The sequence below is a fragment of the Cricetulus griseus genome (genome assembly GCF_003668045.3).
Source record: "Cricetulus griseus strain 17A/GY chromosome 1 unlocalized genomic scaffold, alternate assembly CriGri-PICRH-1.0 chr1_1, whole genome shotgun sequence".
NCBI classification, from domain to species: Eukaryota; Metazoa; Chordata; class Mammalia; order Rodentia; family Cricetidae; genus Cricetulus; species Cricetulus griseus.
The window spans coordinates 46016975-46032679 of NW_023276807.1; the positions used below are offsets into that span (position 1 = coordinate 46016975).

The window sequence follows — 15705 nt, forward strand, 5'->3', positions numbered from 1 at the left end:
GACAGTCATCTGGTATTTGTCATTGTAGGACCCCTCATCTCTATCTAATCACTCCCATCCTCATTTCAGTGTCCACTCTGTAGCAAACAAGGGTGGACTTGATTAGACAATGGTGCTATCTCCTGGAATCTACTAAAAGAAAATAAGAGCTGTTTGCCTGGTGGTGATACTACACTCCTTTAATCCGAGCAGGCAGATGGATCTCTGTGAGTTTGAGAGCCTCGTCTACAAGACCTAGCTCCAGGACAGCCTCCAAAGCCACAGAGAAACCCTGTCTCGAACTCCCCCCCCCCAAAAAAAGAAAGTAAGAGCTGAAAGAGAAGTAACTGTTTGCCTTCTCCTAAGTTAACCAGTTAAGCTCTAAACTTTGGAACAGAAACAAAAGAAAATTCTCCTCAATACTGTCCCTTGCTCATTCTTAGCTGACTATTCTTTGCTTTCATATTGACTGCTACTACTTTTCATATTTAGTTTTCCAGTGAATTTTTTTAAAAATTGCAAAAGGAAAGAGATAGCAACCCAAATTAACTCTGCATCTTTGACCTGTCTTGCAAGGAATGGCTATAGAAATGATCCAATGATAAATGCAGTGTAACTCAGTTGTTAAATCATACCATCCCTCTACAATAAGGATTTAGAAATATAGTGTCTGGCTATGTGGCACTTTTGGTAAAGCAATTACCAAGTAACTATGAGAACCTGAATTCATAGTCCAGCACCTACCTAAAAGCCCAAGTAGTGCCAGCAAGTACTACAAGGAATAATATAAATGAGCTGATCTCCAGATCTCATTAGCCATACAGTTTTGCTGAATCAATGAGCTCCAGGTTCTGTGACAGACCCTGTCTCAAAACACAGGATGAAGAGTGATCAAGGATGATGTCTGAGTTGGCCTCTGGCCTCCACACACAAGCACACTCCACTCACATGTGTGGAGACCTGCCCCCAAATATGCACACACCTGCTTTCTATCCACCCACCACAAGCATAAATATTTTGTAAAAGTTTTGACATGTAAATGTTTTAATGTTGAGTATTATGGAAGAGATCAAGGAATCTAACCTGACTGTTTTATTAGTTATAGCAGCAAAGGTAGAACCAAGTGTGCATTGCTATCATTTAGATTACTGTATGATCTCCTTTGAGGATCACAGGTAAGGTGCCCCTGAGAAACATATACAATAGCCCAAACTATTTTCCATAGTGTAGGTATGGCTAGTATAGACCACAAACTTGCCCAACTTTTCAGTCACCAGGCAGGAAAGGATTTTTTGGCAAGTTAAATTCTTAATTGACCACTCATAGTTTACTTTTTCTACTAGACAGAATCCTTCTAAATTTTCTGCCAATGAGATTTTTCCCCTAAATAATTTGCTCATTTAGAACCTTAATGTCATAGAATACCAAACCAAATCAAATCCCAGAATCATGTTAGGCCTGCTCTTTGATTCAGTGTAAGACAAAAAATATGCGGGAAATGTAGTCTTTCAGAACCACAAAACAAGACTCTGAACCACAGGGTCAACATCTTCATTTCATTTATTCCATTCCATTTTTTATTTATTAAATTTATTTTTATATTCATTTTACATTCCAACCAAAGTTCTTCCTCTCACCCCTCCTCCCACCCCCTTGCCTTCCCCAAGCCCACCCATCTACTATTGAATTTTGTCACTGAAGGTGTTTCTGTTTCCATTCAAAACATTGTTTTCTCTCAAAGCAAAATCTTTGACGATACACTTTAAAGCTACAAGTATAAAAGTGATGCAAACCGTATCACCCATCTACAACTAGACATAATTAAAATTCATTCAGAGACTTTGAGGAATCAGGGATCTTTTGGCTAACCAGCCCATATACTCAGCAGCTGACTGAAAAATCTTATCACTTTGCCATCTTTCAGTTAATATGTGAAATCTGATGATCATCCTCCCTCTAAAAATGGGATTAATCTGAAGATTAAAGATACTTGTCACTCAAAAAACGCTAATATTGTTTCCTTTTCAATGTTGAGAGGAAATATAACCACCAAGCAATATAAACAAGAAGCATAAAACTCCAGAAACTGTAGCTAACACTTTCATTCTTGCTTGCTTTTAGAAACACAAAAGCATGCTATTTGTTTTCTCTCACAGCTATCAAATTTCAAGGGAAATCAATCATAAAAATATAGATGCATACATAGATAGGTGTGGTAGAGAGATGATATATAGGTAGATAGGCAGGTAGGTAGGAGACACTGGAGACTTGTATAGAGAGACAAATGATGGATAACTGTAGCTAGGTGAACTGAGTAATAACTTGGTCAGAAAGTATATGTACTACATTCCACACAATTTCCCAATGTGCACAAAGAATATATTAAAGACAAACACCCAGCAGTGACTGCAGCAATAGCAAAATTCCTTGAATAATTGTTATTATCTAAAGACACAAAAACAAATCTATTTTTTAATCTTTTAGGTTTGCATAAAGATAAAATTTTATGAATTTTTATGCTACCTTTGCATTAATTTTTAAAGGCAGAAAACAATTTGGAATAAGCTTGAAAATATGTATTAAATAAAACTTTCCCTTAGGCTCAATAGTTCTGAATATATTAATACAAAAATAAAACTAATATTTATAAATTATTTCCTTACCTCTATTTAGCTTCTGTTTAACAAGTAAATATTACTGGGTTTCGGTGTCTCCATGGTTTTGCTTGATTTTGCTCTCTGCTATTTTGAGATAGCTTTGTAGCCTCTGGATCTGTTTATTTAGCTATGAAATGGAAGTATTGCCTTTATTTTAAAGGTTAGAGAGTAAACAGAATTAGATAGAGAAATACCTAGGATATCATCTTCAAGCCCTGCAACATTTCCAGTTTCTGAATCCTTTCTTCCCATCAAAAGATATAATTATTGAAGCAGCCCTCCATTTTATCACCTGTATCTCTCCTTGCTATAAGGTCGAGAATAATAATCAGAATAACCTACCTAGGACATAAGCCCCCAGGCGTAAGTCATTGCCAGAGAGTATAGATTTGGATTCTTTGCACTCAAAACAGATTCATGGTATGGTTAAATCTAAGGAATGCAGTGAATATCGATGGGCTCTAGGCAGACATCACAGGTTTCTGTGTGGTTTGGAGCCAAGTTTCTACTTCTGCATGATTTTCTGTTCTGTCAGTAGAAAATTAGTACAGAAATGAAATTTAATTTTTTAATGTTAGTGGAGGATTCAGTGAGGCAGTGAGCCAAACAAAGCCTGAGTGAGTGCTGTCACATAAGAAATCCTGGAAGAACAAACTTGCATTTGCATTATCATCACTACAGCCTCAGGATTCCAGCACTTATGAACTGCATGGTTGCAGCTTCTAAAACCACGTGTGCTCACATATCAGCACACTAACTAGGTAATTTTTTTCTTTACTGGAATAGTACAACCAAAGGAATTCTTCTCCCTTTCATTTCTCTTTCCTTGTATGACAAAAGCTGCATTGGTAAGATCTAGACCAAATGAATAGAGCTACAAAATAATTCAGAGGAAACCCATCAAAGTAGCCTGGAGACAGTGGCCATGAACCTTTCCTTTCTCCTATTCCCAAAGGGATAGCAAGGCCATGATTTATCCAGTTTCACCTCTGTTTATTGACATTTGCATGTAATGGGTACAACTGGTAAATTTCCCTCTGCTTTGTCTTCACTCCATGTAAGCATTGGAGTGACCATTCATTACTATTATTTGCCTGTGATTTTTGAGTATCCCTTTGGGGCTTTCCAGAACTTTCTGTAAGATTTTTATGTATAGAAAAGAAAACTGTACACACAAACACTCACAAATACAGAAATGATCATGCCATACCCAGTAAGCAATTTGAGATCTAAAAAGCATTCCTGGAAAGTTTTCTACCTTTGAGATTATATTTTCTTACATTACTTTTCATGTTTTCATATTTCAACCACAAAAGTATTGGCTCTGTTGTAGACATTCTCCAGCTTACTAGTACTACTTTAATATTGCAGATCCCAAAATTCCTTTGCTTTTTATAATAGAAACATTGTGGTCTGGAGGTGTAACTTGGGAGCAGATTACTTGGGGTTAGCATGCCCAAGATCCTGGACTCAATCTCCCAACCACCAAATTAAAGCAAACAAAAAAGAAAACAAATAAATCAAAACACAAAGGAAATATTTGGATTCTGATAATTTAATAACTATTACATGAAAAACAGAGTATTTATAATTACCTTGATAATACAAACCAAAATTGTCTTCTGTTTAGATCTTCCTAGTAGAGGCACACATTACTTAAGTCTTAAATGAATGCACCAATCTATGTTATATAAGGAAAAAATAGCTTTCCTGTTCTGTTGTAGGAACAAATAAAATATTGAGTCCTCAAAGACAATTTCAATAAATAAACCTTATGAAGTTTTTTCTCCTTTGCAAAATTTTCCATTAAACTTCCACTCTGACATACAACCCCAAAATGTAAATCTGATGATGTATGCATTTTGGTGGCTCTCCATATTAAAAAATCATTCAAGATTTTTTAATAATACAGTCTGACTTTCAATTTAACCTGCCAAATATGTCTTGTTTCAGTCATTAATACTGATGTGTTTTAGATGCCCAGAGACAATTTTTAAATATAAAGAACATCTCCCTGCTTCCTTTGCCCCACGAAATAAGTATTTTTGTTTATAATGGGAATGCTTTATCCATGTTTTAGACCACGTGTTATCCACACTATGATTATAACATCACCAGTAGCTGATTGTTTCTGTATGCACACATTGCTATGCAATTGTGTTTATAATTTACCATCTACATATTGATCTTGAAAGCTCATCTGGAGGTAATATGGCCAGCAAAACCTGATGTAAGCACATGTTTGTAAGCTTCCTAAAGGTTCTGTTTTCTAATATCTCAAGGGAAAAAAAAAACAAGAAGAATTTTCACAGTGATACACTGAAAAAAGAGTCTTCAGAGAATATCTGGAAATAAATCCAAGAATTTTTAAATTTATCTTTCCATAACCCAGATTCCTTTCCAAAAGCAATTGTTTTCTTATTAATAAAATTCTGTCTTTATTGATATTTTAGTATCCTTACTTATTGAATTAAATATTTTTGTTAGGTAATGTACTAATGAATAATTCTTCTTCACGATAACAAACCTGTGAAGGACCTCAGAGGAAGTAAGTGTGTTTTAGCCCCCCATTTTCTTATTTGCTTGTGCTTAAAATCAACACTATTTTCAGTCCAGGGTTTTCTTATAGGATGGTTTTAGGCATGCTTTACTAAATCAATGATGGTAGTTTCATTAAAAATAGATAAGCTATTTGGTAAACTAGGCAATGCCCAGTGAAATACACTAGTAGATAAAAGCCAAGGAAGAAATGAAATTATTGCCATGCAGTCCTTTTCCTGCCAGTATTTTTTCTCCCCATGTGCACCAAAATTCCAACATCCAAGAGCACTTCAATCTTCATGTCATTACATAGATCCACTGTTGTCAATGCTTTCTTTCTTTCTTTCTTTCTTTCTTTCTTTCTTTCTTTCTTTCTTTTTTTTGGGGGGGGGTTGAGACAGGGTTTCTCTGTGTAGCTTTGGAGCCTATCCTGCACTCACTCTGGAGACCAGGCTGGCCTTGAACTCACAGAGATCCACCTGCCTCTGCCACCCAAGTGCTGGGATTAAAGGCGTGAGCCACCAATGCCCAGCCTGTCAATGCTTTCTTATTTTTAGATTAACAATGAAAGTCCGTACATCCTTAGAAAAACCATCAATTACCCTTTAATCTGAGCTTTCACAGAACTGTGCAGGGACATTTGTAAGTATTACTATTTTGTAATCTAGTAGTTTACAAACTTGCAAAGTATGAAGTTTTCTGAGGCAGGAAAGCCAGTTTTATATTCACAGTAACTAATACATGGTCCCATTCAATCATAAACACTTAGCGACAGTTACTAATGCAGGTGTATCTGATTATTGCAGGTACTGGTCCAATATGGCTGAATGAAGTGATGTGTTTTGGGAGAGAATCATCTATTGAAGACTGTAAAATCAGGCAATGGGGAGTGTTAGCCTGTTCACACGCAGAAGATGCTGGAGTTACATGCACTTCATAATGCGTTATATTTTTACAAACACTTATGAAATTGCTGTTGTAAAATTATTTAGTTGCACTTCTCCACTAAAATCATTTCAATGACAGTAAAGGGATTCACAATATTGGTAAAAAAAAGGACTATTTTAAGTGACTACAAAACGTTCTTAAAAACATCAAACTTAATGTAGGTCTATATATTAAACATTCTAAAGTCTTGCAGTGGTTAATTTTTTTTTTTTTTTTTTGGTTTTTTGAGACAGGGTTTCTCTGTGTAGCTTTGGAGCCTATCCTGGCACTCACTCTGGAGACAAGGCTGGCCTCGAACTCACAGAGATCCGCCTGCCTCTGCCTCCCCAGTGCTGGGATTAAAGGCGTACGCCACCAACACCCGGCCGCAATGGTTAATTTTGAGTGTCAGCTTGAAAGAATTTGCAAGTGCCTAGGGTGGCAAAAATAAGGCTATTTCTATGTGGACATTTAACTATGGTAGAATTGTTGGTAGCACTATTCTGTGGTCAGGGGATACAGACTGAAGCAAAAGGAGAAAGAGAATGGAGCACCATTATTCATCTCTCTCTGCTTCCTGCCTGTGAACACAATGTGACTGATTACATCAAGCATCTGTCACCAAGATGGACTACCTGAAGCCATGAATCAAAATAAGTCCTTTTTCCTGGTTTCATTTACAGCAATGAAGGAAAATGTGAATAGAAAAAAATTTTTTTTACCAGAAGTGGGGTTGTAACAATCATAAACCTAACTGCAGTTTGTAAAATTATTAAATCAATTTGCTGGAGGATTGGAGGAAAATTTGGAGCCATATGCTATAGATGCTCTAGAATGCTATAAGCAGGGATTGATGGACTGTTCTGGTCGGAATTTGGAGGATCATAATGGTGAGAAAATGCAAGTGCTGAAAGTCAGTTTCCAGAGGTTTCAGAAGGAATAGGATTCTATCAAGAACCGGGTAAGGCCATTCTTGTTACTTTCTGGCAATGACTATGACTTCATTCTATTTGTATTCTGAGATTTGGGATTGAACTAAATAAAAACCAATGGAATAATTTCTTCAGTGGCTGAAACTTCCTGATATAAGAGGTTCAGGCTGTGACTTTGTTACAAATCTTTGTTCTTATCCAAACATGCAATGAAAAAGAGCAACAGGTGGAGCGGGAAGACATATAAATTGAGCACTTTTAGCAAGAAAATGAGCAGGGCTTAAAGTTGCTGATGAAGAAGTGGAAGAGAAAGGAATTGTGGTTGTTAAACAGATAAGAAAAATTAATGAGAAACTTCCGGTTTTGCAGTAGAAAAAATAAAGATGCCTTGATGGCAAAACCATTGAAAGGGTCCAATTTATAAAAATGCAAATTTATTTGAAAGGACCGAAATTGAACAGCAAATGTACTCAAGGGATTCTCTGCTGGAAAACCATTGCCTAGAGAAATTTTGTCCTAGAATCAGCTTCCAACATACACAGAGACCTTTATAGGTGTAGTACCAAGGGGTCAGCCAGTATTTCAACATAGTAGCAGAACTTAGAAGCCTCATCCACATGGTATAAAATGAAAGAACAAGGGATTCACTGAGGCTTACACCAAGATCCCAGAAAGATACTGAGGCCAAGCAATGTATCAGAGTCATATTTCCTATAAAGAATCCCCTAGAGCACATTGTGTGAGGCTGTGAAGATAAAGCCTAACTTGAAGTGGGGCTGTCAAGACTGAGAGACATCTATTGAGAAAAGCTTCATGGGCAGAGTGGAACTTGTCCAGGAGGAAGTTTTAAGTGTGCTGAGATAGTGGAAATAGAGTTTCTAGGTTACCCAGTATTGTAGGAACCCAGGTGATTCTTTGGGAACCCATGTGTCTAACATGGAAATATGTGATTTGATGTTCACCATACTGGATTTCAGTATTTCTTTGACTGTTCTTTATTTACTATTCTTCAATTTGTCCCTTTTAGATTGCCAATATTTATCATGTGAGGTTATATACTGGAAGTAAGTAACTTGTACTTTTTAAAAATAGGATTTCACAGGTAAGAGATTGTGCTACAAGCCACAAAATCACACAGAAATTATACAGCCAATGTATCATGAGATAACTCAGAAGAATTAATTATTCTCCTGCTGGGTCAAACCAGTACAAAGCTGTACCTGGCATTATAATCTCATGAATGAATTGGCTGTTTCTTGCTGTAGATTCTTCCTATAGTTTACTCTTTTCTGTAACAAACTTGGGATTGACTTCCCACAGTTTAACACTATCTGACCATTTACTGGGAACACATTTCTCCTATGCATTTGTAATTTTACTGATTACATGCCTTAGCTATATGTGAATACCCATTCTGTATTAACAGGTCCTAGTTTACTGATTTCATTCCTTAGCTATGTGTGAAGCATTCCTGCATTTTTCCTTATTGTCAGGCTTTTGTCAGCGTTTATAGCCCAGGCAAAAGCATCCAATGTAAGACATTCCCAGATATCCAAGGACATTAGAATTACTACACATCAAAAGTTGTTGTTCATAGCTGCCTAGATGGATTGAAAAAAAATGGGCATGCCCTTAACTTTACTTCACTGACAGAGAAGTGATAACTTAAATTAACCCCGCACTAAAAGATTCTCAAACTTCTTGCTTTATAAACTCAAGATTTTAGCTCAGAGATTTACTGTTCCTTCCTATTTCCCCTGAACAGATAAAGCAAAGGTAATCAGCCCATTTGTTCATCCTCAGGGAAAGAAAACTTTCCTAAAGGCCTGTGCTGCCACTGATGCTAGAGCACTGGAAGGTGCCAGGTTTTGTTTCTTGTGCAAATTATATTTAGACCCTATCTTTGACCAATAGTCCTAAAAATTTGATGCTAAAAGTTTCTCCTAGAAGTTTTGGTTTATTGCTCTGTGTGTAAATTTTAACTGCCTTGCTGACCCTGAGAAACTCAAGCCTCACATTGTATTGAAAAAAGAATTTCTGGCCAGGCTTTGGTGGCTCACACCTTTAATCCCAGCACTCGGGAGGCAGAGGCAGGCTGATCTCTGTGAGTTTGAGGCCAGCCTGGTCTCCAGAGCCAGTGCCAGGATAGGCTCCAAAGCTACACAGAGAAACCCTGTCTTGAATAAACAAAAAAAAAAAGAAAGAAAAGAATTTCTGTTGCAAATATATACATACCTGTACCCCCAAGAACTGGGAACAGATAAAGACAAAGAAATGGAGAGATAGACAGAAATAGAGAAACAGAACAGCAAGAGAGAAATAGAGTAGCAGAAGAATAAAGAACATGCAGAGGAGCAATTGTGTGTAAGTCCATTTTAGTTATTTGCTTATTTGTAGTTCCCTTTTTTGAACCCTGAGTGAAAATTTTAGAAGCTGGACTTCTAAAGTTTTCAATAAGATTGTCTGATTCTAAGATGGGATTCTGAACTTCTATTTGCAACAATTTTGAAACTCTTACGGCTTTGGGAAACCTTTGAAAACAAACTAAATGTATTTTGCATTATGAGATTAATGTGAGACTATAGAGACCTGGGACAAAATGTTATGATTTAACTTGAATATTATGTTATCTTGACAAATGTGATGGCTAACATTAGATATCAAGGTATTGGGATTTAGGATAACTAAGAAGATGTACTTCTAGCCATCTCTTTGAGAGCATTTCCAAAGAGATTTAACTGAGAAGTCAAGGCCTGAATTTAATGGCTCTGTCTTATTGCTTGGGGTTCTGGCACTAAAGAAAAATGGAAAAGGAGGTGGAGAACAGATTTTTGTTTCTCTCTGTTTCCTCATTCTCCTGTCATTTTGCTTTCCCTGCAGTGACGGTCTACACTTCAAAGCATGTGCCAAAATAAATATACCATTCAATAAGTTGATTTTATTCAGTGTCTTGCACAACATTGAGAATGTGTAAGGAAAACACTTTACCTGAAATTTTCAGTGGAATTTTAAAAAATAATGATGTATCCTATTGAATATTTTGAAATTTGAAGCTTCTACAAATGAGAAGAGAATAGGAAAAAAAAAGCAGAAGAAATAAGTCCTTGCACCTTTAATCCCAGCACTCAGGAGGCAGAGGCAGGCGGATCTCTGTGAGTTCGAGGTCAGCCTGGTCTCCAGAGCGAGTGCCTGGATAGGCTCCAAAGCTACACAGAGAAACCCTGTCTCGAAACCCCCACACACAAAAAAGTACTTGTACACTGGGAACACTGGAAGTGTTCTGGATTTTGAAACTTAGGTACAAAAGTCAGAATAGAGACGGTTACAGAATTGTAATTATGTACTGGGTTAGGTTCTCTTCAAGTTATCTTTTAAAGCAGGATGACATTTAAGACTTCACTGCTAAACTTTGCTTTATGAAGGTAATACAATCCTGAGATTGAATCATATATTCTCAGACTTCAAGCCAGTTATATAAAACATAAAACCATTGCTATGTAGTTTCCTTTTCTACAAAAAAATCAGAAACCAAAAATACAAGGTATATTATTGTATTCATTTTTAAAACTGCAGAAGTGAATGTGACTCTTAGAGTTTGGTTGGATTCCCTGAACAAAAATAATATGAGAACTACATACTGGAGTAATGTATTTTGGGGTGGAAAAAGGAAGAGGATAAAATACATCTATCAAGAATCTTCCCAGAGCCATACAAGTTTAACAAGTATTCATGGAAAATATTTCTTTGTTGATCAAAAATGTCTTTGATGCTTCATTTTCTCAAAAGGACTGCTAAAATTAATGACATTATTTGTTTCTTTCCTTAAATAACAAAACAACCAACCCATTCTAAAGATATAATGGTAGAATAAAGTGAGCACACAGCTATTACTCTGAATAAATAATGATTAGGATTTCAAGTATTTGTCAGAGAATTGGAATGTCATACATCCGAATTAACTGCTGGAGCAATCAGATGGGAGAAATGGTAACCTGGGAAGTTAATAATAAAAGAAAAGAAGAAAAGAGAGAAAATAAAGAAGGGAAGTAGAAAATGGGAAGTATATGGAGAGAACTTCATGAAATAACATATTTAGTAATCATCTCCACTATATGTTAAACATTTTGAATTGGAACCTAGTTAAGTCAGTTTGTTATATATTGAAATGGCATATTATTCTATAAGGATGGAGTGATAAATTAACTTAAGGAGAAGTCTATCTGGGCCATAGGAATATTAGACAATTATGTATATCTTAGTACTCAAATTCTATTTTGTGTGTATGTGCATATGTGCATAAGTGCATGTGTATGTGTGGGGGGGATCCAGAGGCTAATAGTGTCTTCTTTAATCTCTCCCCACCTTAGTTTTTGAGACAGGATCACTCCATGAACCTGGATATCACTCATCCATCTATAATGTCTGGCCAACAAGCACTTGGGATCCCCTTAAAGTGAAGTGTAGAATATGTACATGTTTGTGTGGGGATACATGCTTGTGTGTGAAGGATAGAGGTCAACAGTCAGGTATCTTCCTCATTGCATCTCCATAGAAAATCATTTATGTGACATAAAAACAAGATACATAGAGATAATCTTATGCAATGTGTGATTCCAGGTTGGTTCTCAAAATATTCAGATGAGGGTGCTCATCCTGCGTTGGTGCTGGTTGCAAATTTTATACAGAAGACATTCAGTCTATAATGCTTATCTGTATAACATGGAAAATGGAACAATTCTATGTGAACCACTTAATTCAGGCTGATATTATATGGAGCCAAGGTGGAGAAATATGGGCTGGGCCAAAGCCACTTGTTTTTGAGCACCTCAAATCTTGTTTATCCTTCTCACATTTCATGTCTATGAAGTTGCTGAAATGGAGTTACTTTCAAATTTGTTTTCCAAACTGTCTTCTTTTCCTTTCTATCTATTTTTTATTGAAAATGGATTGTTTTCATGCAATATATTCTGACACAGTTTTTCCTCTGCCAACTCCTCCTAGGTCCTCCCACCTCCCCTCCCCTCTGAACCCCAACCCTCATTTATTTTAACATAACATTAGACTACCCTGTGTCATTTCTTCATTAGGATTAAAAATCTGATCATGCTCTGTAAAATAAAATAGGAAATTGATTGTGTGGATGAAACTTTTAAGTTACCCAGATCTTCAGGGAGGGAAAAGAATGTGGGACTCAGATTAGTATAGTGCAATGAAGGAAGTGTCTTTCCAATCTGAGGAAGATAAAATGCTTCAAGGAGAATATTTGCAAGCCTTCTGGTGAATCCTTGGCAAGGACCATGAAGAGAGCCTACTCTAGGCCTTCTCCAAGGTCCAGAAACCGAAAAGACCATGCAGGGAAAGGGTAATTTTCCCCAAGACTGGTCCTAAGTGAAACTCTCATGATCCCTCAAGCCATGAAAAGCCTCCTTGGGAGTAGGTGTAGAGAGACACGCTGAGGGTGGCAGAAACAGATTCTATAAATCTTCCTCCATTAGCTAGGTGGTGATGCACACTTTTACTCCCAGCACTTGGGAGGCAGACACAGGAGGGTTTTTGTAAGTTTGAGGCCAGTATAGTCTGCAAAGTGAGTTCCAGGACAGCAAGGGATACACAGAGAAACCAAAAACAAACAAACAAACAAACAAACAAACAAACAAACAAACAAAAAAACAAAAAAACTTCCTCTGACTTTCCAGAGCTCCCTATGCCTTTGGTTCTTCTCTTCTCTTGGATTCTTCTTTGTTTTCACTGTTCCCTTACTTGACCTTCTCTTCAGAAAAAAAAAATTAAAAAGTGAAATTCAGTTTTTCATTTAAATACTAACACAGGAAAGTTGTCTTGTCTGGTCCTACAAAATACTTGCTCAGAGCTTTTCTCAAATCACACCGTCGGAAGACATGGCATAGCCAGATCCTGGCCAGGATGTGAAAGGCTGCAGAGAAGTAGGAACAGAAGGCAAAGAGGAAGCAAGTTGGACTTGTCTTTGAAGTTCTTGGGATCTAAAGAAGAATGTGGTTGTCACCAAGATTACCCGACATTCTAAAACACTAGAGAGGATGACAAACAAAGCCATTGGCACAAGGGTAGAAATTTCAGTCGAGGAATTTTTTTTGGGGGGGGGCGGGGGTTCGAGGCAGGGTTTCTCTGTGTAGCTTTAGAGCCTATCCTGGCACTCGCTCTAGAGACCAGGCTGGCCTCGAACTCACAGAGATCCGCCTCCTGAGTGCTGGGATTAAAGGCAAGTGCCACCAACGCCTGGCAGTCTAGGAATTTTTAATTGGATTCAACAGACAGCTGGAAATCGGGGCAAATCTGTAGAAAAGGAAGTACTATGTGATGGTGCCTGCGACTGCAAGAAAAGCTGACTTTCTGAAGGCTTTGGGGAGTAGGTGGGCATAGTACAATCTGAAACAGGGCTTATTTTCACTGAGGTGATGCTCTGCAGTCTAAAATGGACATAATTATGGAATGGAAGCTCAGCCAGACCACGATGAGCACAGAAGTCAATGAAGCTTCCTTTCTAATGCTAAACATTTACATCTTCCAAATAAGGTATTGATATCTTGACTCTTTCTCATGTAGTCTTACATTTGTGAAAAAAATTCTAGTAACAGTCAATGAAAAATAAAATAGGCCATGAATTTGAAAAGGAACAAGGAGGGGTATATGGGAGGAGTTGGAAGGAGGAAGGGGAAAGGAAAATTATGTAATTGTATTATAGACTCAAAAATTATACTAGGAAGAATGTATTATGTTGAGAAAATGTATGTAAGCTCTACAGTCTCATAATATTTAAATTAGCTTCATTGTTTTTATTATTGCTGTCTAGAAAGACAAAGGGAAAAGCAGAGAAAGACTGTTTTACTTTTCAGTAAATCTGGCTTGGCCTAATTCTTTACTCAGAATTATAGGTATGTGTGGGGAATTTTTAATATTTGATAACAATACGAGCTTCTTTGTAATTCTGATTAGTCATATGGGTGCAATTATCTTCCTTTGTTTTATAATTCATGTATGGCATTGGTGGATATCAACAATGTTAGTAACGGAAACTGCTTTAATTTCTGCAGTTTCCTTAAAGAGCTTAAGGTCCTAATTGGCACATAAAAAGCACAGGGTTGTTTGGGAAATATTAGGGGAATTAATTTGGCAAAGGACATGGAAGCTGGACAAATCCATCACTGACCAATGTCACCTGCCCTTTCAGTCTCATGGCCAGAAGATTTGTGGTGCATGATGGTCCCACCCACCACACCCTAATTCCAACTCTATCACCATCCATTCACAAGCATAAATTTTTTCATGCATATACAGGGGTCATAAAATTAATGACATGCTTTTTAAACATCAATAATATAGGACTTGTGAGATAGCTCAGTGGGTAAAATCACTTTCTAGCCATGCCTGATTACCTGTGTTTTATTACAGAACCCAAAAATGGAAGTGGAGAACCAACTCCTGAAAGTTGTTTTGTGAATGCCACATATCTTAATTGACTAAACTTCAATTCCATCAGCTTGTGAATTTTCGGCTTCTTTCCAGTACATATAGTTTTAATTTTTGTTTGTTCTTATAAAGCAGGGTCTTAGAGTGTAGTTCAGGCTGGTCTTGCACTCAGCTGTGGCACCTGTATACTTATGTATGTACACAGACACACATATATACACATGACCACCTACACACACATAAAAACACATACACGTTTTTAAAAATCAGTGAGAATAATGCAAGGGAGAGAAGAATGGTTCAGTAAATAAGGACTTTCTACTCTTTCAAGGACCCTCATGTCACCCTACAACCATCTACAGGAGATGTGACACTCTTTTCAGGTCGCTGTGGGAATCAGGCATGCACTTGTTGCACAGACATATGTGCAGGCATAAAATAAAATGAAAAAATGTAATAGTAATTTGGGTTGAATTATAAAGAATAGTGCCCACTATGTGAAATACTTTCAGAATGATTTTTTTTTCATTAGAAAGAGACACGTAGGATAAAGATTGTGTTAAAAGCTTTGGTACAAGGAGAATGGACAGACATTTATGTATTCACATTTATACATTTGTGTTGAAGTTGTAGCTCCTACCCCATTTTAAAAGCATATTTTGAGATCATAATTTGAATACACCATTTCTTCCTTCCCACTGTCTCTCCCAAAACTTCCTATGCCCCCAACCCTGCTCTCTTTTGAATTTGTGACCTCTTCTTCATTAACTGCTTTTACATACATATATGTATATATCGCTAAATGCATAAAGACAACTTGCTCGGTTTATACAATGTGATTTGTATGTATGCGTTCAGTTCTCTCCATTTGATACTGGATAACCAATTAGTATGCACTTTCCTCTGGAAGATTATTTTTCTCATCCTCATTATTCTTTAGTTACCTGTAGTTCTTTGTGTAGGGTTGAAGCCTCGTGAGCATTCTTCTGTCCACATTAGCATGTCTATTGATGTCATCCTTGTTCAGATCATGTTAGTCAGTCATATTGGTGAGGATTTGTGGGTATAGTTTCCAACATCCCTAGGAGACACAGTTTCACAGCAAACTTCCTCTTCCTCTAACTCTTACAATCTTACAATCTTTCTACCCCTCTTTTGCAATGGTCTAGGAGCCTTAAGTGCAAGAGTTGTGGTATAGATATATCAGTTAGAACTAGTCTCTA

General features: G+C 37.0%; 1 protein-coding gene across 1 annotated transcript in view; it reads left to right on the plus strand.

Moving 5' to 3' along the window:
• Msr1 (macrophage scavenger receptor 1) overlaps positions 1 to 6372 on the plus strand; it is a 69646-nt gene extending 63274 nt beyond the window's left edge. The window contains exon 10 of the mRNA XM_027391222.2: positions 5984 to 6372. Within this exon, the coding sequence (XP_027247023.2) occupies positions 5984 to 6117 (134 nt within the window). The 3' untranslated portion in view covers positions 6118 to 6372. The remainder of the gene's footprint in view (positions 1 to 5983) is intronic.
• Positions 6373 to 15705: the final 9333 nt, after the last annotated feature.